Source organism: Falco naumanni, chromosome 14, assembly GCF_017639655.2.
Source record: "Falco naumanni isolate bFalNau1 chromosome 14, bFalNau1.pat, whole genome shotgun sequence".
Classification (NCBI taxonomy): Eukaryota; Metazoa; Chordata; class Aves; order Falconiformes; family Falconidae; genus Falco; species Falco naumanni.
The window spans coordinates 16,143,339-16,171,051 of record NC_054067.1 but is presented as its reverse complement, the minus strand read 5'-3'; the positions used below and the strand labels follow the sequence as shown (position 1 = coordinate 16,171,051).

The 27,713-nt window shown below is 43.6% G+C and overlaps 1 protein-coding gene across 4 annotated transcripts in view; it reads left to right on the top strand.

The window, feature by feature from the left end:
• The window catches only part of FGF13 (fibroblast growth factor 13), a 258,055-nt gene extending 231,515 nt beyond the window's left edge, over positions 1–26,540 (top strand). For all 4 annotated transcript variants that reach the window (XM_040614722.1, XM_040614724.1, XM_040614725.1 and 1 more), the window contains 2 exons: positions 23,696–23,894; positions 25,137–26,540. In XM_040614722.1, the coding sequence (XP_040470656.1) occupies positions 23,696–23,894; positions 25,137–25,273 (336 nt within the window). In that variant the 3' untranslated portion in view covers positions 25,274–26,540. The remainder of the gene's footprint in view (positions 1–23,695; positions 23,895–25,136) is intronic.
• Positions 26,541–27,713: the final 1,173 nt, after the last annotated feature.

Here is a 27,713-nt window from a genome sequence, read left to right as displayed (position 1 = left end):
AAAAGAACCACTCCACTCTTAATTGGGAAATGCGCTCTAAGTGCATACGGGGCAACCTTTCCAACTTGCTGGGATCTGGATAGCATCACTAGAAATCATTAAATAAAACAGATGTTTTCCATCTGACAGTCAATCCAAGGATAGTGGTTAGACCCTTTAATGGAACTTAATGAGACACTTAGCAGTCCATTTCCTACTGCTCCTGGCTTTTACTTACAGCATCATCCCGTCAGCGTGCAGCACCTTGCAAGCATAGCTGTGAAGGTCACTGAGCCTCTCTGAATACGGCAGTGATTTGAGCCCGATGCCTGCACACAGCAGCATTCCCACACTGGGTTAAAAGGGTCTTCTTCCCCTGGTACGGTTCTTCTGACCTGCAACAATGCTTTCTCTGCAAAGTCCTTGAAATATTTGGGTAGCTGGTGCACTCAGTGCAACAGAGCAGCATCCCTTGCTGTCAGTGAAAGGAAACTCTTCCTTTAGCAAGCAGCTTCTCTTCCCCACCTCACGCTCGTCCTGGGGTGGAAATACTGGGAGCAGAGTTGGGGTTCATCCCACACAAGCGCAGAGGATGCAGAGGTAGATGGCAAAGCCAGGAAGCAGCCCTGGGAGCGATGCCCACGCGGAAGCTGGCTGGCAGAGGGGTTCCAGGTCATTTGGGTTGCGGGGGCTGTCACTCAAATCAATCCTGGCGATACTGGGGCTGAAAAAGAGTCAAGCAGAGGGAGGAGGGGATTTCTCAGCTTCTCCACAGTTGCAATTGCATGTTAAGTAGAAAGGCAGTGAAACAAGAAGGAAAATTTTGTGCAGACTTGGCAACGATGCCGGTTCTTGAGTTCATCATAGCTTTGGGGTCACTGAAAACACTGATACTTTGCCTTCCCAGTCATAAAAATAAAATCGATTTTTTTTTCCCCCTACAAAAGGCCAAGCAGTAAAGCAGACAGAATCAAGAAGTATTATAGTTCACTGTTGGCTAGGAAGGAACAGCTGAGACTAATCAGCTTTCATTTAAAAGTATAGCTTTCCCACTAAGCTCTTGTTGCTGCTGGGTTTATATTCTTATTCTTATTAATCACTGCTGTTACAAATTCGAATGGATGACAGCTTTAGGAAAGTACTTGGGGAACCTGGATCAGGGATCCTCTGGATGAGGTGCTATACAAAAACATCCAGAGAACATCCATCAGGATATCAAAGGATATCCATAAGGATAAACAAAGATTTCAGGAAAACAGCATTCAGGGACAGAGTCTGGGAGAAACATGACTGGAACCAGGAGAAAAGCTGGAAGTTTTGATTTCTAAAATTCCTGAGGGAAGATTATGAATATATTGTGTTATGACTGAAAAACATCTCAATTCTACAATTTCAGGTTTCATGTCATATAATGGCCTAAATGAGGCATTTTAAGAATGTCAAGAGATGTTTTCTAATATTTTGCTTTGTAAAAAGATCCATGATGTTGATTTTTTTCATGTTGATTGGAAGTGAGGATAGATATTGTGGTCCTGGTGTTTCCCATAGGACTGGATTTTTTTGGCTGTAATGATACCTTTAGCATTTGATAGAGACATTGGAAAAATAAATAGATGACTTTTTGTGGAGCACTTGTGCTTCAGAGAAGCCTGTGAAGGGGTTTGCAGTTGCCATCACAGCCCAGCGTTTGCGTGCTGTGCCTGGCTGGGGATGGCACAGCAGGCGGGCAGCCACGTGCTGAATAGGTGCAACGTGTTGGATAGAGCAGAACTCGGAGTGCTTTTTGTGTGGGGAGCAGGACAAGAAGTTTGGACAAATTATGCTTCCCAAGATCTATATTTGATAGTGTTTTCAATAACAACAACTATCTTTGGTCATCCTCAGTAGATAGACTGGATTTCTTAGGAAATAATAATACTGTGCTTTTGGGAGCGCTATAGATAAAGACATGTCATTACATAACGTTCATATGGTTGAGGATTATAACTTGCTCTAAAAAAAGGTAATTCATGAGTTAGTGGCCAGTGGAAGCCTTAAATGAAGGACTACAAGAAGACACTGTCCTGCACACCGAAGTACTTCACATTATAAATTTAACAAAGATAATGTAGCTGATTTTAAAAGGAATTGATTAAATTACTGAGATAGATAGAAATATGTATTTTGTACAATTGCTCTATTGATTCTGTGTTAGTAGTGATGGTAAGGAGTATGAACTTACATTCTGCATAAGAAGGTCTCTGAGGTACTTTATATTTATACTCCATGAAAAAGATCTTGCCATCTGTGCAAATACCTCAAAATTCAGACTGGATCAAAAAGTCCTTATTTTTTGAGCAGCCATATTCCCTTCATAAGGACATTCTTGAAATTAATTGTAAATTCTTCCTTTTGATAAGCAGTCATAGAATTTTTCCAGCTTTCCCTGTTTTTATTCAAATCTAGAACAGGGTACTCTTTAGCTGAGTTTGTAGCTAAGTTTGTAAAAGTGATCATTGGAAAACCTGGAAAAGACAAAGTAGATTTTACCTGTAACTTCTAGGAAGAAGCCAGTTAACAGTAGAAGAAATCAAACCACAAGTAAAGGTTCTTCAGTTTTGAAAGAGGCGACTTCAAAAAGCAGTGTCATTTGTCCCCAATATATCTTTCCCATGCTGAAGAAGAGATGAAAAAGAAAATTTTTCCTTTTATTTTTCAGAAAAATAATAATACAATAAAAATAGGTCACACCATTCAGTATGAAACAGGCTATGGTTTCAAAAAATCAGTGCTTCTAATTTGTGTATTTCTTGTGGGTTTTATCACTGAACACCCACGTTACCTAATTATATACACCTCAAATCAAAACTTTAGAATAGCTTGCTTATTAAAATCTGTCATTGCTGTTAGAAAACATGTCACTGCTACATACATTTTGTTTCTGGCTTGCCTTGTCACCACCTTTGCCACCTTAATACCCTGCTTGCCCCTATTTACGTATTATTTTTCCAGGGAGCTGGAAGCAGGGGAGAGCTCAGCAGGCTTCTCCCGGGGGAAGAGGCAGCCTTTTGCTTGGGATCGCTCTGAATCACCTTTGCAGAGCGTTTAGCAAAACTAAATGGGGAGGACCCGAAGCTTATGTTACTGAGATCTGTATCTGTGCAAGTTTTCCAGATGCTCTGATCTTCTTTCTTTTGAGGGATTAATTACCTGTTAGCTCACTTTTCAAAGGCATTTTTCACTGATGCTATCTTTCATCTTTTTCCCTTGTTCTTATGCATACTCTTTCATACTTGTCCCGGAGGAATATTGGGACGAAAAACTTTTATCTCTTCCAATATTGGATTTTGCTTCACGATGTTATTGCTGTGTCTGCAACAACCCAATTTCCTCCTCCTTTGTATATACCTTTATTGCTGAGTTATTACACAGTTAAATTTTCTCTCTTGTCACTCTGCCGTTTGACACAAAGTGATTAATTTAATAACAGAGGTTAGTTTTTAGAAGCTCCCTGTAAAGGCTATCCATTCGAGGATGGACAAAGGTGTCTCCCCCATACAGTGCGGTGTAGCTGTATTTGAAGGGCTTTGTTTAACTGCATTTCACTCTTTGGTGGTTGTGCTGAGCATTGGATACAATTCCCCAACTTGGGATATATTGCCCAAGATGGAAGAGACAGCAATGGAGAAGCAAAGAAGCTATTAATTAAATCTGAGCAAATACAGGGTGGGGGGGAATCTGAATATTCACTTGATTTAAAAAATAAATTAGCTTTAGCTGTGTTCTCGTCCCTGTTGGCATTTATTTTCCAGAACTCTGCATCCCATCAGATTATACTAGTGTAAATGTTCACAGAAAGCTCATTTTTAGCTAGTATACTGAATTATTTGTATGACCCCCAGGGATCAGTTCCTTGTAATTACACAAATAAAGTACTTGACTTACTTGTAGCTGCGTACTGTAACGGGTGCAGTGTGCAACTGTTGATGCATATTAACCATGTTACCCATGTATAGAGTGATCACCAACAGATCCTCCCACTGATTTCCCTTCCAACGCCACCAGGGACTAATTTTGTCAAGGGATGGAGAAGCTTTATAGTGCACAGTGCCTAATTAATTTTTAAAACCATGGTAGCACCTTGCTGCTGGTGTAGCACAGCTTCCTTTTGATGCCAGACAGGCACTGGTGCCAAGGGTTTGCCATTGCCAGGGGGTTAATAGTGTGCTGCCAAGCTCAACCTTTATCCGGTAAAAACACCCCAGAAAGTTCTCTGCCCTCTCGGCCTCTGCAGATGGATAATGCGGGTCACCAAGGTGGTGTTACAGGGAACGTGCTCCAGAAAGCAGCGATGATGTCGCAGAAGAGTCAGTCTGAAGATGCCCTGGCGTTCCTTGGCGTGTACCCTTTCTAAGAAGTCAGAGGACAAGGCAGCTGCTTCAGTTGTGGTGTATGGTGTAGAGGTAAACATAAATGTAATGTAAGTGTAGGTAGAGAGGGAGTCTTCTCTTTGCTGGGAAGAGTGTTGCTTTTCTGCAGGCAGGAGGCTTGGACCCTCATTAGTAGCTACTCCTGCGCCGTTTAACTTTGTAAAAGGGAGATGTGGCCATACTCCTGGTGTGAACTTGGGGCTGGATGCTGTCCCGCTGGTCCTAGCTAAATCCTGCATGCATGCTCTGAGTGTGAAAAGATTTACAGAAGAAGAAAAAAAACAGGTTTAGCAATGTAGCAGGAGACAGTAAGGAGACTACAAGGACCAGGGCTATTTCAGAACATTTTATGGGTGTAAAAACCAATAAACCAAGAGACTCCAAACTTATCTTGGCCCCAATGTGCAGAAGAGCTCAGTGGTGTCGGGGAAGACAGGAAAAGTCTGTACTAAAACCAGTAGTGGTGCAAGACGTGTTCTGGGGGTTTTAATCCACACTGGGAGATAAATTCCTCGTTAGCCTTGGGCTAAACATGTACGAACTTGGTTTCCATTCCTCCTTTGTAAAACAGCTCATGTGGGACTATTGTCCGAGCACTGGGAGGTGCTGCTGGCAGGCAAGTCCTGTTTCCAAAAGCAAGGGCAGGTCACAGGCAGCCAAGCCTCATGATAAACCCGGAAAAGCATGTTCCCAAATCACTGCGGCACTTCCATGACTTCACCCGAGTGTTTCTTAACTTGCTACTGAAACTAAGATGCACTTTTTCCTTTTAAAGTGTTCAAACATTGCATTCCTGCCTGTCTCTGAGACCCCTTTCTGCTGCCTCAGGTGAATATTTTCCGTCTTTACTGTCTTTATTCTTTGATCTGGAGTTTCTTAGGGCAGGTAGGTCCTTCTTACATGCAACAACAGTATTGTAAAGGGCTCTGTTCATGAAAGGTTAATTTATTTATGTGATGAGGTAGAAGGTAGCCCAATTACAGATTAAAAAATATGAAGGAATAATAGACACAACTCAATCCAAATGCTGCTTTTTTTTTTTTCTTTTTTATCAGTGAGAATTAAAGGTGGTGTGCTTTGCATCTCTGTGTGCCTGTGTTGTAAAAGTAGGTTATTAGTAGATCACTGAAGCATATACAATTGTATTTTAGAGGTGTCATATTAAAACCCTGTTGATGAGCCACCCTATATGTTATTTCATGGTTAGGCTATAAGCTTTTTTGACTTAATTCACATGAATAATTTAAAAATGCAGAAATCGTTTTTCTGTCTGCAGAAGTAATTCAGCCCTTTGCATTCTTGGCTGGTATGACTACTAATGGTAGCTACTGGGAGCAGGAAAGGTGAATCTTTTTAAAAGATTATTTTTTTCTAAGCACACTTTAACTATGTAAATGTGATTACGCTCCGATATTATTTAGTAGTCCTCATTTTCACAACAGAGTGCAAACAATAATTACTTCTAACAGTTGTAATCACTGCTGTTTTACAAAATAGGAAATTGGATATAATGCTTTGCTCATTTCAGTACGTTCAGCTCCCCAAAGTGTGTCCCTGAGAAATGAGGTTGTTACACAGGGACGTGTCCCAGGCCACGCTGGGCAGTGTCCAGCTTGAATCAGGCAGTTGGGGTGTCCTGACCCCAAATGGTGCTGGCTGATTTGAAAGGTCAGATGAGGTTGTGTCCCCACCAGAAGACAGCATCTTGACCATCGCTTGGCACACCTTTTGTCTTTTTCAATAATGAGGTTTCGGTGGCAGCACTACATGAAAGATGGGCTCTGCTGCAAAGACAGAGCATGCCATGTTTTCTGTGCAATTACCTCCCTGTCTAGACAGGTCCGTGCAATCGGGATGTTGGGGAGGCAGCTGGTTGGTTTAAGCTAGACTCTCCTAATTCACTTCAGAGTGAGTTTGGCAAGCTGGCTTTTAAAAGTGATGTCATAGGCTGGCGACTCCCCTCTTCTGTCATATGAGAAAATAGTGAAAGATGGTGGTGCTTCTTCATGGGATGAGGCACCTCAGGAGCAGAGGCCACCTTGGTACCAGCCTCTGCTGCTGCCCACCACAGTGACACCCCCTCCATGGTACAGGTGGGGGGGTGAAGTGTCTCTGTCTGCTGTTTGTGATGGTTTCTGTGCCCATAAGAGAAGGGCAGAAGAACCAGGTACGTGGAGGGAGGAGGTGGCAGGGCGCTCTCAGCCCTATTGGAACAAACACCAGGACTGGAGCCGTGGGGACAACCTGGAGGGAAGGTGATTTCTGCCCGAGGAATTTCTGCCTTTGGGACCAGCAAAGCTCCTGCTATGTTTAGGGAAACAGGACTTCATACCTTCTGTCCATGCTGGAAGAGTAAGAAGCTTCGTTATCACATTTTCTGCTAGCAGAAATAGTTTCTGGAGTGCAATAGTTAGGCTAGCCAAGCTGACCATAAAAAAGAAGTGCTGTAGGCCTGGATGATATAAATAACTGTTGTGAATGCTTACTGCCCTGTGCTGACCTGCTCAGTTATCCAATAAAGCTTCCCATAGATCTGTGAGGCGTTTCGCAAAAGCTGGTGGCATTCTGCTCATGCAAAGTGTTATTTAATAGATGGGAATTCATGCCAGCGCTGCCTGAAATGTTTTCTAGTCCAAGCCTAATTAAATTTCCACAAGAATCCCATTGCCAATCAAAGATTTTTGGTTTGTTCAGACCTCCAGTGCTGTGGTTCATTTGAGACAGACGTGTGAAAGACCGACGGCAGCCCAGGTAGCAACACCTATTAGGAGCTTGGCTGTGCTTCCCATTACCAGATACTATTTTCAGCTGCTCTGTACTTTGTCAGAATTTAAGATTTAATATCTATCAGCTTTCCATTTCAGGCTGAAGTTTGTGGGAAGTTTCAGCTCTATCACTGCAATTATTTCCAAGAATTAGACTCTGAAAACATTTTTTTTTTTTATCCCTTTATATTCAGTCAGAGCCTTGGGATGGGACTTTCATATGTCTCCATAGTATCTGAGACAAGAAATTTTCATTTGCTGTGAGTTCTCTATGTACTTTTGCCCTTGCTCTGTGTGTGTAAAGGGCTACTGTTTGACTTTGGCACGAGCTTCTGTAAATCTCTTTGCAGGTATCCAAGAAAAACATATTAGGGTTTGGCAGATAAGTGTTTCCCCAATGGAGTTTGCCTTGAGCAAAAGAACTAGGTGGGATTTTTTACTTCTTTTTTTTTTTTACTTTTTTTTTTTCCCCCCTAGGACACTTGGGGAAAAGATAAGAGAGGAGAGCAGCAGCAGTGGGGCAGGAGGCAGGAACGAGAACGACGGTGGGGAGTGGAAGCAGAAGGTGGAGAGAGGCTGGTGGGGCAGGAGGGTTTCATCCACACAAGTGCGCTTCTTCCTTCCCATGCCAGGTTTCCTCAGTTCAAATGCGATTTTTTGTCTGGAAACCCACTGACCAAATAGATCTTTACTGATTTCTATTAGTTTGCACAGTCGAGAAGAAGCATCCCTGGTTACTGGCTGCTTCTCTCACTGCATACCCAGCAGCACCGATGAGTGACAAGGAGGGTTTCTCCCCTGAAACGCTGGGCTGCAGGTTTGATGTATAACTGTTGCTGGATGCTTTATTCTGTTGTTCGTTACACAGCAGAGAAATACCGAGTCCCTCAGAGGAATCGTCCCTGCGTCTCTGCCGCAAACTCTCTACCAGCATCTAGCTGCAATTCTGTGGGTCTGCAGGACCGTTGGCAGCCCTCTCCTCTCACACGGGACTTGCTGTTATCCCCCTGCCGTAGGCTCCTTCCCCAGGTTCAGCCTGAGCGGCTTTAAAACCGGTAATGCAGAAACCCACAGCAGAGGACCCGTCGTAAGGCAAGGATGAAGGGAGGGTTGTATCTGGGCATGGCAACGGTGTGTTTTACCTCCGTTCACAGTGTGAATATTTTGGCTGTCTAGTTAAGCTCTCAGAGAATGCAAATTTGTCAGTGGCAGCTGTAGGAGCTTGATGGTGGAAGAGCAAAGTAGGAATTTATAATGTGCATATAATTGTAAAGAGAAGGATTTTTTAGTGAGAGATCAGCAGTAGTGCAGAGTAATAATCATCTTAAAGGTTGACTCTCTAGAATTAGTTGTTATTTTGTTTGAGTCCTTTGAAATTGTTTCCATACTATATAATTATCTTAAATTTTAAGTGCTTCCTGCAGTGATAATGTGTGCATTTTTGCATTCTTATGTAAATGCTTTAGCAGTTCCCAGTGTAGAATTGGAAATGTCATTCAAAAACAGGTAATGGCTTTACAAAATCTAGGGGAAGAAATTAAGCTATTTCTTCCACATCATTTTACAGTTTGTATTCTGTGCTTGTGTGTCTGTGTTTTCAGCTCTGACAGACGCCACCTTTCAATAACAAATTTCCACTGGTGGGATGCACTGAAGCAGAGAGCTGAATTTCACCAACCTGAGCTTAAAAAGACAAGAGATCAGTAGCCAAACTTCTGTATCCTACAGAAAGAAAATAATTACTTTGTATACTTACTTAATCTGCACTCAGACATCCTAGGAAAAGCCAGTTAGAAATAAATATTAAAAAATTCCATTGTAATGGAAGTCTAGGAATCCCTGGTAAGACGATAATTTTCATGTGGTGTCGGTGAATTAAGTAAACCAAGTTGCTGGTCCCTCTGGGCACCCGTAGATGTGGCCAAGGGCTGAAGCTGGGAATCAAGGGCCTGGGGTTGTCACTCTGGAAGGTTTCCTGCAAGTCACATACCCCAGCAATCAGTCCCTATCAGTCTGGGCACCTGCAGCTCTGCCAGCCCCAGTCTGATGCACGTTGCTTCCAGTTTAGCGAAGCACCAGCTCACCCGGCTGTGCAGGTGGCGCAGACTAAACCCCCAAATCCAGGGAAGACTTAATCACCCGCTGAGCTACAGATGCTGCTGTACCTATGGCTGATTTCACAAATGCAAACGCAGCGTCTAAAGCAATATTTGATGTTCAGACTGACTCCCCTGAAGGTGCCATGTAAGAACAAGAAGGGATATCGACAGGTCACTCTGGGAAGGTACATTTGCCTGTTCAGACAGTAGATCATTTTGCAAGAGGGAGAAAAGGGATGAGCCTACAGCTTCCCCACAAGGAGAGTGTCAGCTTGTGCTACAAGAGGCTCACTTACACTGTAAAGCTTGTAATGGTGGAGGTTGTATTTGAACCAAAGAAACAAGGCAAGAGTTCTGCGTTGTACAGAAGTATGATGATTAAAATATGAGGTTTAAAAGGCACTGTGTTTCACTAAAAAGCTAGGGCTGAGATTTCAAAGCAGACTGGGAGTTCAGCCACATACCTTCTACTAGTTTCAAAGAAGGATTTTTGTCTACCTTTGCTGAACTGTTTTGAAAATTGACATAAATTCTTACATATGATTCGCTTTTAATAATTTAGAGCTCAGGCCTGGAGCACTAACTCAGGCAGAGTCGTGATTCATTTCAATGGGAGCTTTGCCAAAATAAGACTGTTAAGGTCTGGGGGCTGTTCCAGTGAAGGGGAAAGAAATCCCTGTAAATATTGCAAAGCAAAAACTGTATCTCGAATGTACCCAAGGTAATTTCTTTCCATTTCAGCAGTCAGACTGCTGATGCCAAGGCTGATCTGGGGCAGACTTTCCCTGGCTTAGACAAGAGCAGAACTGAAATCCTGTTCTATAGAATACTCAGTATTAAAGCTCACTTAACCCATCTCCTGTTGTGATGGGGGACAGCAGCTTGGGGCCACCTGGGGACAGTCTCCGCTGCTCTGCTGAGCCATGGCATGCTGGGCTGGGCCAGTCACACCAAGGTCACCAGCAGAGCTCACAGACTGGCCTCACCCCCTACAGTAACACTGGAGGCGGAACAGGGCCAGCACCTCTGCAGCAAAGTTTGTAGTTTGGTAGGAAAAGCCCGGCCCCCCGTTTGCTTTGCCCACCATGCCTCCCAACCCTCCTCCTCTCCCTCTGTTCCCACCTTGGTCTTATCTCTGGCTGTTCCCATCCCTCCCACCCCTGCCCTCACCTCCCTGTGGTTCCCCTGCTTGTTGCTCCCCACCTGCAGGCCACCAGCCCCGGCCGAGCACTGGTGGTGCAAGCCTTGCTCTGCCGGCGCTCAGAAAGGACCACGTAAAGGCTTTAGCATTTACAGAGGCTTTATCAGGGCTGGGTCTGTGGTGAAGGAGTCAAACACGACAGAGGTATCCTCCCTTATCCTCTCTGGGAGTAATTTATCCCAACTATGCTCATTGAGGACAAGAAAATCCCAGACTGACCCAGCTCCTAACTGGTGTTTCTTTTGAGTGCCTGAAGGTAGATGAGATGAATCAAAGCCTGGGCTTGCACACACCGGTCCAGATTTGGACTCAGATCCTCAGGGATATTTAGATAGAGGAATCCCATTTAATTCACTGGTACTCTTACTTTATTTCAGTGGTACCCCATCTGGTCTCCACAGGCTCAGCCTCAAAGCCCAAAGATGCCCAAGGAGTCTTGCTTATCTGCAGGAAATCTGCATTTTGGACCTTGCCAGTCCATGATCCTTGTGCAGACTTAAGTAGGCAAGTGAATCTTGATTCTGCTGTGCCTTCTTCTGTCAGCCTTTTTTGCTGCTTGTTACGTTATGCTAACAACAGGTAACCCTGGACAGTGAAATGGTAGATCAGCCAGCGGGTAAGTTGAAAGATGATCACCTTTTCTGATGGACAAGCTCACCTCTGTACTTTGATCGCAGGGGGATTTACCTCTCTGCCTGGCTGGCTGCAGCCAGCTGTTATTTGCTGACTCAGAAACAGATAACCAGAGTTTAGCAGCAGAGCTGATCCAAGGCAGTTTAGATTCTTAAGGAAAAATGCAATGGTAGTTTTCAAACGAAGTCTTGGACTTCCCTTTCCGATTCCTCTGCACAATACAGCTCACGGCATCTCTTAATCTAGTGCCAGGAGTTCTTTGGTTTAACTGTGCCTAAAAGGACTTTCTGTAGCAGAGATTCAAGGTTTGGTTTTGAAATCAAAGTGTTGACACCAAGTTACCCTTCTAAATCCTTTCAGGGAGCTCCGTGTCTGTTCGACAGGTAACACTGTCAGAGAAATTGAGACTGAGATTGGGATGGTAAGTGTTCCTTGACTCATTTTCTTAGGAATTCTGAGAGACCTGCTGGTGCAGATGTGTAAGCCAGGAAGCAGTCATACCTATGTTTGAATTTAGTGGTTTACTACTTTTTTTCTCTGTGAAAGAACTCAGACTGGCCACTGCTCCCCTGTCAAAATGCTGTAACACAGAGATCTGCAGTGTTTGGCTCGTGGAACGACTGTTCCACACCGTTCCCAGAAGTCGGTGATTGCAGTCCAGGCTATCACAGGTTAGGCTTTTAAATTGCAGCTCCCAGAGATATCTGGGTGCCTTCCAAGTTTAAATGAGCTTTGCAAGTCTTTTACCAGGGACCCGTTTCTCCTCTGCTGCTTAGGCAATAGCAACACGGTGTCTCCCCAAAGTCTGGCTCCAGACTAATCTGTAACACAGGGAGTCGTAAATTGACAGAGCCTTGCAAAGTCCATATCACTGTGTGGGAAAGAAAGCAGAGCTTTATTAAGCTTATCTTTGTGCTCAGGCTGTCTCTTGGAAGGACAGGGCCTCCTATTCAACTGTGTATTTGTTTTGGAGGAAAACTTCCCGTAAGGCACTGAAAAAGAAAGCATGTGTTTTTAACATCATTAGGACCGTTGTTAGAGGACTGTCGGGAGGACATACAGTATTCAGCCCAGTCTTTAGATGTTAATGGCATAGCCATGTCATGAAGTGAGGTGTTAGAAATGTCTGTTTCTTTCTGCATTATGTGGCTTCCTGGGGGCACCTATTTAGAAGTAACAACTACAAAACCCCAAGACACTGTATTTTGGAGGCAGCTTCATGAGCCTGTCTGATGTGTTGGTGAGGTTTCCCTGTGACTCTGCCAGGGCTGGTTTCTGAGGAGCTGATGAGACGTGAAAGTGGCTGTTTGCTTCCCTCCTCATCCGTCTGAGCTGTGGTCCTAGGGGTGTACGCAGGCTTTGCCGGACACTGCACTGCAGTTCCAGTGCTGGCTGTAACATGAAGCTTCCCATTTCGCAAGCTACGTGGTGCCAACTTGCTTGTTAGAGCAATGCAGTGTTTAAAATGCTAGTGCATGACTTCCCTGAATTGCACGCAGGCATGCATGTGCTCCTGTTACCTGTGCTGTTGGAGGGGAGGTTGAGCTCGGCTCTGCTGCAGGTTTTTTTTCACGTGCAAGGTGCTGGAAAACTTCCCCAAACTTGAATTTCCATTAATTTGACCCTCAAGGTGTTGCACGTAAGAAATGCCTACATGTCATTTACAGAGAGAAATCTATCCTGTTTTCTGCATAAGTGCCCCTCCTTAGGTGGGTTCTTTACTTGCTGAAAGAAATGTTTTCTGCCAGTCAGCATCAGCTCTCAAATGAAGGGTCACTCTTAGATCTCATCTTCCTTGTATAATCCTTTATTATCTTGTTCTTAGAAGTTTTTGCCATCTGAAATCTCTCAAATCCCACAATTAGCCTGCCATCTAATACAAACATCCCTCTGAGATCCTCTTAGCAGCGTATGTTCAATAGCATAATTTAGGGAGCCATGAGAGTGGAGGAATTCCAAAGAGCATCGCCGCTCTATATCAAGAAGCAGAGCCTGGCTGCCAGTAATGCCCTGGCACTGTCAAACTACCGAGGTTTGAACCCACCCATGGCATTCATGAATAAATGGATTGCAGTAAATCGAGCTTATTTGAAAAGGTCTCATTACCATTTGGTCATACAGAGATGCCGGTTTGGTAAGGATGGAGCTAAGCAGCTCCTTGAACCTGTAGCATTCCCATTATTACAAGCGCAGTCTTTTTTATTTACACTTCATAGTAAGCAAGTAACCTGAACTAACAGTGACAATCACCGCATAGCCTTGATTTCTTAAAGCAAGACTTGTATGTTTCTTTGCAGACCACCTGCACATTAGAAAGCTAACCAAAACGTAGTGAAATCATGGGTTGTATTCCCCTTGGTCATAATACGTTTTGGGTCAGGTCCTGAAAGAGTCACTGCTTTTATTTAAAGATCTGATTAACTCTCCCAACACTGACATTACCCATGTCAAAAGTTAAGCTTGCAGTGTAGCTGTATTGTATGCTTGCCTTGCAGAATAAAAACTTAATTAATAGGCGTATTACTTGGGTATTAATATTATTTGTAGTATATAGTGCCAGTCCGAAGGCTATACTGAATTTAGTATTTTACAGAGCTTTACAGCAAGCTCCCAAAGCAGGTTTGGTAGTGTTGGGTAGTATCGGTATAGGTGAGGCACCTGCACAGCAGTGCAAGGGGATGCTCTGGGGAGAGAACAGCAGGCGCCTGAGAGCACTGCTAAGTGCACACAAGGAGTCACAGCAGACAGGGCAATGCCTTTGCTGAGAACTCCAGCGCAGAAGGACAGTACTGAACGCCAAGCTATCGGCTAATCCATAGCGCCATAAATATGCATCCGCATTAATAAAGCATACAGGCCAAATGGCAGGGCTGTCCTTTCGTGTGGAATAGACTCTAAGCTGACAGCAAAGCAAGGACCTGTTTGATGTAATGTGGCATTATTTCTTCTCCTGCAGCTCGTGCTGTTATTTATCTTCTACTCGCAGCTTCTCGCAGTCAGTGAGCAGAGGCAATTTCTAGTGTGCAGAAAAAGAGCTCGTTCAGCAGCATCTAAGCAATTCCTCTGGGGTGGACCCCGTCTTTCTGCTTTGGTGTCAGCGAGGCGGCTGGTGGTAGTTTGCGGAGGTCCAGGCTGAGCTGAGGCTGTGTGTGGGAGAGCTCCTGCTCAGCGTTTGGGTGAAGTGCACTGCCTCCACAAGTTTGCCCTCAGAAACATAGGATGGCACCTCACCAAAGCAGCGAAGGACAAGGAGATCCCTTCCTTGTCGATTTACCCGTTGTAACTCACAGCGGTTGTACAGACAGGCTTTTAGCCAGGTTGCAGGTTACCACAGAAACGGCATTCCCTGTTATCACCTATTCCCACGGGAAGGACTGTAGCACTTGTTCTGACCATTGTTCATTCAGCTGCCCTTCCCCACAGAGAGAGAAACCTTTGTGTGCTTTCCTTTTTTCCATAAAATTTTAGGAGCATCTGCTGCTAAAAGGGTCGTGTCCCTGCTTGTAATTAAACAGACAGATTTAGAGCTTGCTGCAAACACTGATTAGATTACTGTTTTTCAGCACTTTAAGATAAACTGCATGAATTCATGGGTGACAGTCTGAAGATCTCTTCCATGTCCTCACCCCAGGGCCGATGTCTTGTATCTAGGATACAGCGGTAAATCCCACACTTCTAATTAGCCCTGCTACTTCTGCAGAGCCTGTCTGGGGAGCTCCCCAGTGCCGGGAGAGCCGCGTCCACAGAAGTGTCAGGGCAGTATTTGGTGATGCAGCAGCATCGATGCCCGATGCTGAGGCCGGGGTGCCCCAGTGTGGCTGCTGCTGAACCCCATCCCAGGTTACCTGCAGCCCCTCGCCCCACGTAACCGCAAGCAGCATCTCGGGTTGGTCCGGCCAAGGCAGTCGATGTGGCAGCAGAAAGGTTGTGCTGCCTTTCTTGCCCCTGGCTCCCAGGAGGTGTTTTAACAAAGCTGGCCGAGTAATCTTGTTCCAGGAGCGAATTAACCCACAGCTGCCGCCCTGTACTCTGCAGCCCCAGCCCAGCAGTGTGGCTTTCCCCCGGTGGCAGCGATCATGTAGACGAATACAAGAGTAATTGTGGAGAGGGGCTACTGGAACAGGGTTGTGTTTTCATACTCCGTTGCTGTTGCTGGCTGGCAGACAACTCCCCCTCGCAGTGGCCAGGCTGTGGCAAAGCCACGTCTCTTCATGCCACGCTTGTTTGCCTGTTGTAGTGACATTTCCTCAGTGCGTTCCTGCTGCAGCTTGTTGCTGCTCGGTGGAAGATACCAGGCTGTGCATGGGTTCTCTGTCCCTGTGTCCCACTGAGGTGGTGGCATACAAAGCCAAAGGGAGAGCTGGAAGGCAATTAGCAGCTCAGAGGAACAAACCGCTAGTACACTCAAAGCAAGGAGTTGCATCCTAAGGCTGAAGCTCCTCTTAGTCCTTCAGCATCTCACACCACTGGCCACATTCAGTGACCGTGGGCTCAGGGCTTGGCCATCAGAATCAGTGGGATGCAGGGCTGTCTGTAACTGAAATCAGAATATGGTCCCCAATACTTTGAAAAGGAGTTTTTCAACTTAGATATATTTTTTTAAAAAAAGTAATGTGTGACATACTTAAGCTGAGGACATTCTGCACAACAGCTGTGTCAGAGAGATTTGACAATACCAGGATTTGATGTCAATTATAACTGCTAGAAATCTGATTGCAATGGCTGGCAGGTTATCTGTGTAATAATGGGTATGTTATAAAATAGGTTGCTTAGCATCTTTGGGGCTCTCTGCTCTAGTTCTGGGGAAGAAAGCAGTACTATCTGCCTTTTGCGTCCTTCTCCCTTCCTTTAATATTTTAGCTTGGGTACACTGACTGATCAGAGGGTCAGAAATACCATAAAATTGGACTGTATTTATCAGAGACACAACTTAAAAGATAGAGAACTTTTGTATGAACGCACAATAGTGAGGCTGAGCAGCAAAGACCATTTTACTTTGTCATAACACAAATGACTGAAAATATCTTACCTCTGTTACGCAACTCAATGGTACAACGTCTTTCTAAATGTTGTGTTTCAGTTCTGGAAATGATAGGGAAGAAAGAATTGAAAGGATTCAGTGAAGGGTAATGAAAATGATTAGAGGCACGGAGAACCTTTCATATGAGGAGAGATTTAAAAAGATTAGGTCCGCTTCGTTAAGACAAGAGATGAGTAAGCAGAGACATGATGGAGAGATGTGGGGTAGTAAGCGGCACAGAAGGGGCACGCTGGGTACTTTTATGTGCTGTTTTCCAAAATTAAAAGCTGAGAGAAGAAAGCTGTAAAAAAATAAGACAAGAAATTTACTTACAATAAAAAGCAACGGACACATTTGAAATATGTTTTGTGCAGCCCTGGCTTCACCTGTGGAAGCCACTATCACAGGGAACAGAGATAATGAGCTTAGGAAAATCATGAAAATGTTTGGCTGCTCTGGGGAAAATCATGAGCCTACTGAGAGGAAAAGGGAGTTGTCTTGTAGCTTTGAACGGGAGCAGGATTCACCGGTTGGCATGATCCCAAGGCTGCTGAAATGAACCGCCGGGCTCTGGGTATTCATACAGTATGCACAGCTACCTATGCACTAGGTATAGATATTTATGGCTCTGGCTGCCCTCAGTGATCGAAGAGGGCTCCGTTTCTCATCCAGGCTGAGCAGGCGGGATCTCTCCCAGCATGCATTCAGGGAGCACGTCTTTTCCAACATGCCTGCTTTCTGTAACGTCCATGCAGGTTACGTATCGAGGCAGCTCCTGCTTTTCAGTGGACCTGCTCAGAGGGTAGCTCTTGGTGCTTGGCTCAGCCAGGGAGGTTTAGTTCCTCTGCTCAACTCGGTCATGTGGAAGGGAGGATCATGAGAAGCTGTAGCAGATCAGATCCAATGTCTGCAAGCTCACCACCCAAAGATCAGTGACACATACCTAGAGGAGAATATTTAGCAGACTGTGGAAGTACAGGGAAAACATGCAGGATACTTCCATCTCCTATTTTTCAACTGGAGATTACCTTAGCCAGAGCCTATAGTGGTGTTAACCAGTCCTTGACCAAATCTGGGAGTGCAGTCCGTGAATCTTAGGGCTTTATCATGCAATACAACCTTTGGCTAGATGTTGAGAAAGTTGTTCTAATCTTTCTTTTTCAAAACCCTAAACCCATGCTTACACTAGTAGAGAAGACCTCTCTCCAAAGAGGCTTAATTACAGATTAACATATAGGCTTTCCTCTACAGATTTTGAAGCAGTAACAAGACTTACGTATGTGTGAAACAATAAAAAATAAATATGATTTTTAAAATGGCTTATAGGTAATACTAGGATTGTATTACATATGTTGATCTCTGTTAGTCTGATTTAGAGCCCTCAGGCAACCTGACAGGCACTTACTGCTTAATGAACCTTCCTAAGTTTCACAAGATGGGCAATGTTGAAAGCCTAGTTTCTTCCTTTTATCTTGTTAGAATTTCACTGATTTTAAACTAGGACTGCCAAGTGTAGTGCCCTAAAGCCACATAAAGTAAAAAAGGCTAGGTGCAAGCATTAGAAAGTATTAAAATATTTATAGAGGACTTGATCATTCTTGTAATTGCAGAGGTTTCCCTGTACCATGCTTCCAGGATCATCAGAGGTGCGCATGATGCAGAAGCATTGGTGCAGAAGAGAAGCATTTGGGGGCAAAGTGGATCTTCTGTCTTCCTTATTCATACCAAATAAGTTGCATCTCCTAACGTTGTGAGTCTGATTAGGAAAGGGACCTGTGTTTGACACCTGTGAGGTGTTCTCCTGGGCATCTTGCAGAACTTTTAAAGCACATTACAGGCTTTCTTTAGCAGGTTTAATTTCCTCTACTGCAGAGCATCTTCTGTCTGTATCATGTTAGGTCTCTTGTCCCAGTTAAGGAGCACTTTGGTTAATCAACACAGTTGTAGAAGTGAAGCATCACCAAAAGGCAGGGGAACAATAATATGATCATGCATAGTTCCTATCTCAATTAAATTTCAGCACTGTTTACAGTTAGTGAGTCTTTTTCCCTGGGGTCGTCACACAGCACGTCCACTCCATGGGCAGAGCATGCTGAGAGGTGACGCACCACACTTTAAATAGGTATTTATTGATGTGCCTAAACACCCCTTAAAAATCTGGGCAAAGACGACCTGGACACATTTTCACAACTGAGTCACTTGTAAGGCTAGAAAAAGAGTAATGAACAGAACTTAAAGCTCTAAATCTCTGTATTTGTAATTAATATGTTTTCTGCTTCAGTTCACTGTGCGCATTTTTTCCCTGAGTTTGTGCATTTGATTTGCTATGCAAAGGAAGGATGTCAAGGGAATAATTACAGGATCTTTTCAATGATTTTCTCATAGATTCAGAGAATACCTAGTGACAACCTGAAATCTTACTCTGGAGATGCTGGATAACCAGCTGCTTCCTTGGGCTCCATTTTACCCTTTCTGGAAGCTTAGTCCTAAATAAATTTGCCCACCACTGACAATTTGTGTTTCACCTGATAAATCCCTGCTTGTTGCATTATCCCAGCCAATTGCATGCTATGGAGCTGTTTGGGATCACCTTCCAGGAAAATTGTGCCTTCCTATCACTCCTGCCAGTAAGTAGATTTCCTGCTGAAAAAATTCAGCATACCACTTCTATATAATTTTTTACTTAATTTTCTTCTTTGCGTGGTCACGTGGATGGTACACATGCCTTCAGGAATTGCAGCCTTCCAAAATTTGGGTTCAGCAGTAGGGGTTTTGTTCTAGCAGCAGTTAGTTCAGCTTTATAGCACCTTCTGAGGGCTTTGGGCTACCTATGATGTCTTTGCAAGAGCTCACCTGGAAGAGGCATAGCCAAAAATGAAGCTTCTCGCTGCGTTGATGCAGCATCTGTCTTCAAAAGCCCACACAGCATTTTGACAAGCATGTCTTTTGCTGTGACTGGCGACTGTTGTATAGAATCATGATTACATGGTCAGTCTTCCAGATTACCGTCCTACCAAGGCCTGTACATATTCATGTACTGTGAGTTGCTCCCACTGACGTCTCTAGGATTCCTCAAAATAGGTAAATTTAAGCAAAACGGACAGTATCGTGGGATTGGAACCTATCTGTGGGAACTGTAATACATCTGATCCAGAACATAAATTGCTGCAAGGTAACTGTAAGTTTCCATTGCTATAGCAAACAGGTTTTGGTGGCTTCCCAAAATACCGGTTTCTTCAGAGAGTCTTCTCACACTGGTGATCTAAAAGCTGTTATTTCTGATAATGTTAGACTTGAGGTATTCCCATCTTGTGCTGTTGATATCACTGCACGTTACAGGGTGATGATCCAGAGGATACACCCTGGAACTTCACATGCCGAGATGGAGAAAATCAATCTCTCTTAATAAAAAAAGGCAGGCTCAGTGGTGCAGAAAATCACTACTCTGGAGCTCTAAAGAGGCTCCTTCAAAAATTCATGACTATAGAATGGAATCCTGGGCTACGTTATAGTCCTGAAAGAAATCAGGATATGGAGGGGAAAAAAATCCAATTTTCATTAAGTAGAGAAAATAAAGAATAAATCCCACATGCAGACATAGTCATTGATCACATGGAACATAATTATATGCTCAATAAGTAACAACATTTTGCAAGTTTCACAAGTACCCAATACTTTTCCCCAATAGTTCTCAAAGTTAATTTTTCTTTTTTGTTGTTGTTGTTTATTCATACTCCTAGCACTAAATCCATCCAAGTTAAATTCCTGATTGTTCTCATCAGCTGCTGTAGGGTAGCTGCAGCATCTTCAACCTATGGTGCTATACAGACATTTAACAAACTCAGTATTGACCTAATGACTTAAACTTACTATTCTGTAAAGTATTTGGCAATGTCTCTTGCTGATGGGTTCCACGATGCAAATACAATATGCAATAAATAGCAAACATCTTTGCCCTCCTAATGTGCACTGTGCCTACAGCCATCCTAAGAAGAGGCTTCTATAATATGCCAGAAACTTGAAGACACTAATACCTTTCTTAAAAGCAGATTTCCCATTTTCTGTCCGTGGGGAGTCTGAATTCCTGCATCACAGTCACTTGGGGCCCAGAATAATTAATATTCAGTCCTGCAAGGTAGGTGAATGTGGTGATCATGATGATCTTTGGCATGAAACACAGCTGTTGCACAATTGGAGCAGGAAGAATTCCAGCTTCACCTTTACAGTATTTTAGCTTTCAGCTTTGGCATACCTGTAATATGGTATTTCTGTGGAAGAGTCTGGATTATTTTAGATTTAATCTATTCAGCTGCCTGGAAATAGTCATTCTAAGCATATGCTACGAGACCTTTTTACCATATAATCGTACAACAAATTATACTTTTTAAATTATTTTTCACATATTTAATGCAGCTGCTGATCTATTCACGAAGGAACATTTCAGTAGTTCAGCTGATCAGCTCAAAACCAAGAAGCAGCTTCTGACAGTTCATCTTCTTGCTTACTTAAGCATGGCTGAGTCATGACTAGAGGGAATCCAGCACTTTCTTTTAACTTTTATTTATTCATTCATTCATTCTTTCATTCATTCATTGTTAGGGTGCATGTGTGAGGGGCTTGGGTAAGTGCAGTTCACTGTCATGTAGGTGCCATCATCCCTGACTTCTGAGGCAAGCGGAGATTGAAATACTGTTTCACACAAATACCTATTTTTCATCTTTTTTGTGTAACAATATATTCATAACACTGGACTTCTCGGAACTCATTTGAATTATTTTCACTGCAAAGATGGACAAAGAGGGTAGCTGAGAGACAGGAAGAAAACTGGCCTTACAATTCAACACTTACTTATATTTATAAATATTAATAGCTTTGACTGTATGAGCTGGAACAGATCAGTTTTAATTGGGGCACTCAGCCCTCTCCCAACTTTAACATACCCTTCCTCGGTACATTATTAAAGAATTTACCAGCAAAGACAACACAATGACCAGTTTGCACCTGCTGCTCTGCGCTGTATTTTGAACTGATATGCTGATAGAAGTCCTGTCCGTACCCAGTTGGGTTGGCACATAGACTTGCCAAGCTCAGAAAAATACTTTTTAATTTTAATGCTCCCAAATCAGGAGTACATTTGCTAGCATTCCTCGTTCAGAGCTTCCCTCTGCAGCTCTTCTCCCTGGCTCTGTTTTTTAATGAGTAGGAAAGACACATGTTGGATTAATTTAAAGGCAAGTGGATGGGTGGGAAGAAACTCTTGCAAAAGGTAAGCAGCTGCTTAGTGTTCAGGAGCAAGCAGAGCACTTCAGCTTCTGCAAACAGCTCATGTGAGATCTACTTTTATTTGACAAGGAGGATGCCTTTCCCACTGTGCCACATATTTCTGAAGCGGCAGCCGTAGCCGAGGAATTAAGCAGATGTCAGTCAAGGCAAAGGGGTACGATTCTGTGCCAAGCCACGCAGGTGAATGGGGTGGTCTGCTTTAGGGCCAGAAAATTTGGGAGGGAACTTGTCATGGTAACTGACCGCATTATAGAGGTGTCTTTGTTTCCGTGCCCCACTGTTTGTTGTGAGAAATACCTGCCGTGGTGGTTGTTGCTGAATTGCAGGATGCTCCAGGGAGGGGGTTACTGTCTGTGATGCTGATGGGGGGGGGGGGGGTGTGCTGTCAGGCTGGTGTGCACCATCAGGCCGGTGGGCTCAACTGCAAACTCGCTTACAGCAGCACAGTGCTTCCACCACAGCTTGTTATCAGAAGCCTCACAGCCAAGGGAAAAATCAAGGATGAATGAGGTTTTTAGCGTCTGTCTTTCTGTCTCCCTGCTGTTTCTGTCTCTCTGTTCCACGGGACCCTGTTGGCTCCTGCTGCTCATACTGAGGTTAACTTGCTTCCTAAGAGAGGCAGAGTAAATGTGGTGGTTCTGTTTGCAGGCTGACCCTCTGCCGCTGTGTACGAGCAGACCTTTTGTACCCAAAACAGCTCCAAATTACTGTACATAAACCATAATCTTCCAGTGGGAGCACTGTAGTTTTCCATTTTGCTGCTAATTGGACGATATACTTGCAATGGTCTTTGTTAATGTGGCTAGTGCTGGGCAGGGAACAGTGATGGAAGGCTTTTATTTAGAAATCTTGCAAAACTGCGGTGACTGTCCCCATTTGACAGCAATTGAAACCGATTGTCAATTAACTAAATAACAGCCAATTAACTTAAAGAAGAAAAGAAGAAAATTGCTTACTTCACATTCTTTGTTGAAGCAAACACCAGTCAGAGAATGGGAAGGTTTTTCTTTCTCCATTGAGAAGAAAAAAATAGCAAAAAATGTGCAGAAACTGCGCAGTGGTTTTTTTTATTTAAATACCGTCTTTTTCTTACACAAGAATATTTGAGAAACTAGATAAGAACATATTAAGTTCCTGAGACACTAAATTTCCTTTGATTTTTTAAAAGGAAAATTGCAGTCATTATGCAAGCAGAGTTTTCCCTCCTTTCTGTGGGACACTTCAGGCACCGGGGCAGCTCCACTGAAGCCGGCTGCCTTCACAAGAAAGACCAGCAAACAGCCGGCTGCTGCATGGTGCAACGACAAGCAGGATTGTGATATTAACATTCACTTCACCAGACCAAGCCCTTCCTCTTTCATATTTTATGGACTTTTAGGGGTCCATAGGTGAGATGTTGGCAGAACTTGTAATGTTAAAAAACCCTGAAGCAGCTGAGTGGTGCTGTCAGGACTGGTGTTTTGGTCTTAGATCCCTCTAAGACGCATGTTTCAAGCCTGTATCCTTTTGTGAATCTGGGCAATAGTGCCAAAAAGCATTGATTCAGTCAAGACCCTTGCACAGGGAAGGCCAGCCACACCGCTGCCAGGAAGAAAAAGGCGCTCTCTTGGTTTGTGGCATTTTAACTATTAGCTCGGTACCATCTCCCCAAAAGCAGCAGTGCAATTCAACATGAGGACTAAGGCTTGATCCTACAGGCTTTCAGCTGTGGTGCGGTCCCAGAGCAGAGGCTGGTGTCTGCAGGGGCTCTGACAGCTGGGCTTTCAGTGGACGATACCCTGGGCAGAGAAAGAGCATAGGACAGACCAAAGAGACAGCTGCTACAAGCCAACTTAATATTGCCAGGTTAGTAAGAGACAACCATTTACTCATGGCGTCTCGGCTTGCAATTTTTATTGCACTTTCCTCATAATCAGTTAGGGCCAGCAGTCAGTGCACAAAGGCGTTACGTGGCCTCGCTTCTCCTGTGGGGCTGGACCACGGCTGGTCTCTTGGGGCTGACATCAGGGCTGTGTCTGCCTGATGTCCATTAGCTGCATCAATCAGTAGTTCCTCATTCAGACTTTTTACTCGTTGTTTGAAAAGGTTTTATTATGCTGCTTCGAGCTGCTCACAGCTCCATTTTGTGGGTTTCAAATTGTGTTACTCTTTTGTTAATACTTTTAGGGCCTGTGTTTCATAATTGGATAGTGGAGGATGAGAGGTATGTCCTCTATACTGTTGGGAAAGCAATGAATATTGGATACTTTTTCGTTAATTGATGTGAGATTCAGCACTGCACATATTAATCTGTTACTGTCTTACAGGAACATTTTACACCTGAATGCAAATTCAAAGAATCAGTATTTGAAAACTACTATGTGACGTATTCTTCAATGATCTACAGACAGCAACAGTCTGGCCGGGGTTGGTATTTGGGTCTTAACAAAGAAGGAGAAATAATGAAAGGAAACCATGTGAAGAAAAATAAACCTGCAGCACACTTTCTTCCAAAACCATTAAAAGGTAATTGCTTGGGTTTGCTCACTCTCTCTGAACTGACATTGTCGTGTGTCAGAGATGTTTAATTGCTGTGCATACATATTTGAAGGCTTCAGCTACTTATATAACAGGAGTATAATGTTCTGTAACACGCTGCTAACCTAACCAGAGCTGCTTTTTATAGGTTTCTCTACATTACCTCTGCATTTCTCTAATCTAACCAAATACACGTGTTAGTTTCTTTGTGCCCGAAATCCATACTGTCTCCATTATAGGTAACAAAGGCTCTGCCTGGAAAGGCTCAAACATCTGCTCACAGGCCATCAGCAACTTGCTGTGTAGCTTGTCAGCCTGTGCTTTATGTTACAGGGTGTTTGTTTGTCTGTTTTTGCCTCTTACCTTATTTAAGCATGGTGCTTATTAAACTGCAATTAATATTGGCATCAGCATATGATGTTAAAGGTAATAATGTATGTGGCATATATATAGTGATGTCTATTAAAAGCCAGAATGTACAGTCATCCCAGTTAACTGAAGGATGTGAATCAGGACTGTGGTGAGACTTGGCTTCCAATTTGGTCAGTGCAAAGAGGGAGATCTCAGTCAATGTGTGGAGGTGCTCCTTTTCTCCAGAAGAGCTAGCTTCCATATGCTCCTTCCTTAAGAGGAATGAAGCCTTCTACTTCTGGGTTATGTTCTTAGGTAGCTTTTTAAGGAAGTGTCATTTTTAAATCAGAGGGAGTATTTCAAAGGTGCATAGCCCTGGGTGGATGCTGTCAGTCTACATTTAGGACTAGGTGTTTGGCACCTAACGTCAAGGTGCTCCTTACTTCTAATGTGTGTGAAAACAAAGGAAACAGAAGGCTGAACATCAGTTGTCACACCCACCTGCTTAGGCTACGTATACAAGTAACAGGTCAAATCACAGCTGTCAGCAGTGCTACTTCACCATTAATAAGGAAATGATGATTTATGTCATCTCAGGTCTCTCTTGTAAGTGTAGTGGGTAGGTGGGTGATTTAACTGGGAGAGGGAGGGAGCTGTGGTTTTTCCCTTCTCTAAAATGTCATTCCTTTGAAGACGACCTCAGAGGTTCTTAGGGGGTGTTTAAAACGGAAGAGGTCTCCTTGCCATGTTTCTTCCATTCCCTCCTTACATTGCACATTGCTGAATGAAAAATCCCAGCGTTTCACAGCCGGACTTTGCACCAGCAGGCTGAGCCGCCCATAACGCGTGCTGACATGCTGCCTCTCTTTTGCTTTGCAGTGGCCATGTACAAAGAGCCTTCTCTCCACGATCTCACAGAGTTCTCAAGATCTGGAAGTGGGACCCCAACAAAGAGCAGAAGTGTTTCAGGAGTGCTAAATGGGGGTAAATCCATGAGCCAAAATGAGTCAACGTAGCCAGGTTCAGGCAAGCCAAGTGCTCTCTAAACAGAACCTTACCTCTGGATGCAGTTGAATTCTTACTAGCAGTCTTTCATCCAAATGTTCAATTGCCCAGGACAAGCCACCGAACTTGCATAGGTCACTTGTTTATCAGCCATTAGATCTACTGGTTGTCAAAGGATATACCCCAATAATGTAGAATATGCTTGTGCATATCACAAGGCAGTTGGATAGCCAGCAAACATAACTGCGGAATAAATCTTGGAGAAGAAATGTCCAGCTCTTTCTCTCTCTCTCTTTTTCTCTCTCTCTTTCTCTCTCTCTCCTATGCTTTGTGGAATACAAAACAAAAACATTTCACAGCATTCACTGCTGATAAGAATTTGCTTTCCAACTCAGAAAAAGACCACTTTTGCTCTTCAAAGGAAATTTTAATGCTTGTATGTTTTATAGGGGCAAACAAAAAACAAAAATGTAAACTCTGTTGTTTCCTTGGCTTACCGTTTTATATCTAAGGCTTGATAAAAAATGTATCCTTTAATTTGGAATAGTGCAACTTTTTGATTTCTGAACTCCAATGGGTCTTTAAAGCTATGTCTTTAAAAATAATTAAAAATTCAGGGTTGGAACTGAGAGTTGGTGTCTCAGGCTCAAGCAAACAGTGTTCTTGTGGTTTTAAACACAATGAAATATAAATTTTTATAGATTTGTAGTTTCTGGTAAAGTTCTTGTGCTAACCCCAGTCTGTAGGAATTGAGTTGTTTTGTTATCCCAAATGGAAGTTAACAGAAAGGGATAAAGTTGTCCTCCAGTGTAGATTTCTCTTAATTCCATTTTGTGTGTCATGTTAAACTATTGTTGTGGCTTCTTTTCTAAAGACAGAAACTGTGGAATTAAGGTGACTTAATTTTTTTATAAGAAACGTCTTATTTGTAAAAGTCCTTCTTTCACTGTAACGGGCACGTGAATATTGTGTAGGAGGAAGCGTTAGGACAGGTTACCCCTAAACAACATATACTTATACATGCTATTGGAAACAATTGTTTAAAAAACGTAGTTAGGTTTCCATTTAGGTCATCATGTCTGTTGCATGGGAGAAAGTTGGAATATTGGCATAGAGTTGCATGATGTGTAAGATTTTGTGCATTAATCATCGTTGGATTCTGTGCTCCAAAACTGACATAGTTCTGTACAGGCAGCTTTCTGCCTCGTACGAAAGACTTGTTTATTATTTGTTGTATACACAACCATGCACTGAATAAACTATTTATATTAAGATGTACTTTTTAAAAAAGCTTGTTTGATTATATGATGTACATCCATGATTAATTTCAAGGGAGAGGGTTGGCAGTTAAATTATAAAGTTATGAAAGATACTGTAATTAATGTTTAAAATCTTTCTGTGTAATGGGTTATTCCCCTGTAATGCCACACGCTATTATGAGCGATAACATGTTCTTTCTTTTGGATATTGTTAGAACTGGTCTTACTTGCCCAGCCGAGATACTCAAAACATAGTGACGACTAAGTGCCACCAAGTCTTGGTAACGGCCCCTCTGCCGTGCGCTGCTGGAGCCTCAGTGAATTGCACTCCTTTGCTTTGAGCTCTTCTGTGCCTGCCCTCCCTGTTAGACTCTCCCTCGTGCAGCCACGCAGCGCTACCTCGCAGCACCCCTCCTCAGAGCCCTCGCTACAGGGCGTCCCAAAGAGATCTGGTAAGTCAGGCACTGCCTGTGCCAGGGTGGGACCCTGAGGATGCTCGGCCTTCGCTGTGCATCACTGCAGGTATGCTCTAGGGGCCAGCTTTATCTGGTCTGGAGGAAAAAGGCTTCCATGCCTCCCACCTTTGTGCACAGGCTCTGGTGATAAAACATCCCTCTTTCCTGCCTTTTCTCTCTGAAAACATCAGTGAGAACTTTTGTCATCATCTGCAGCATCCAGGCAGCTCTAACAGGTGAGCTTCACTCATCAAGGTATTCCAAGAACTCCAAGGAGGAACAAGTTTTCATCATGGGTGACTGAAGAACCAGTTCTGGAAGGGAATAATGGAAATGGAGGCAGAGGCTAAATGTTAACCTGAAATTCAAATCAGGTATTCTGCTGTGTGCTCTGTGTGCCTCCCTTTTGACCAAAATGGAATTAGACCTCAGACCAGGCTGTGAGACAATGGGGTTTTTTAAGGCTGGGCTGAGAAAGGAGGGAAGGAGATTATCTTTCAGATCAAACCTCCGGATTTGTTGTTTTGTGGCAAAGAGTAGGCAAAAAGCTCTGGCTTGCTGAAGCTCCCATGTTGGAGCAGCATATCACCCTCCCCAAATGTCACCATCTTACTGTCCTTCAGAGGGCTTGGGGGTCCTCAGCTCACCCCTTTCCAAAAGGTGACGTGGGAGCACAACCAATGCCATGGAAATCCGTAAAATTCTAAGATGTGGCCATGATAGCTCCAGAGTTTTGA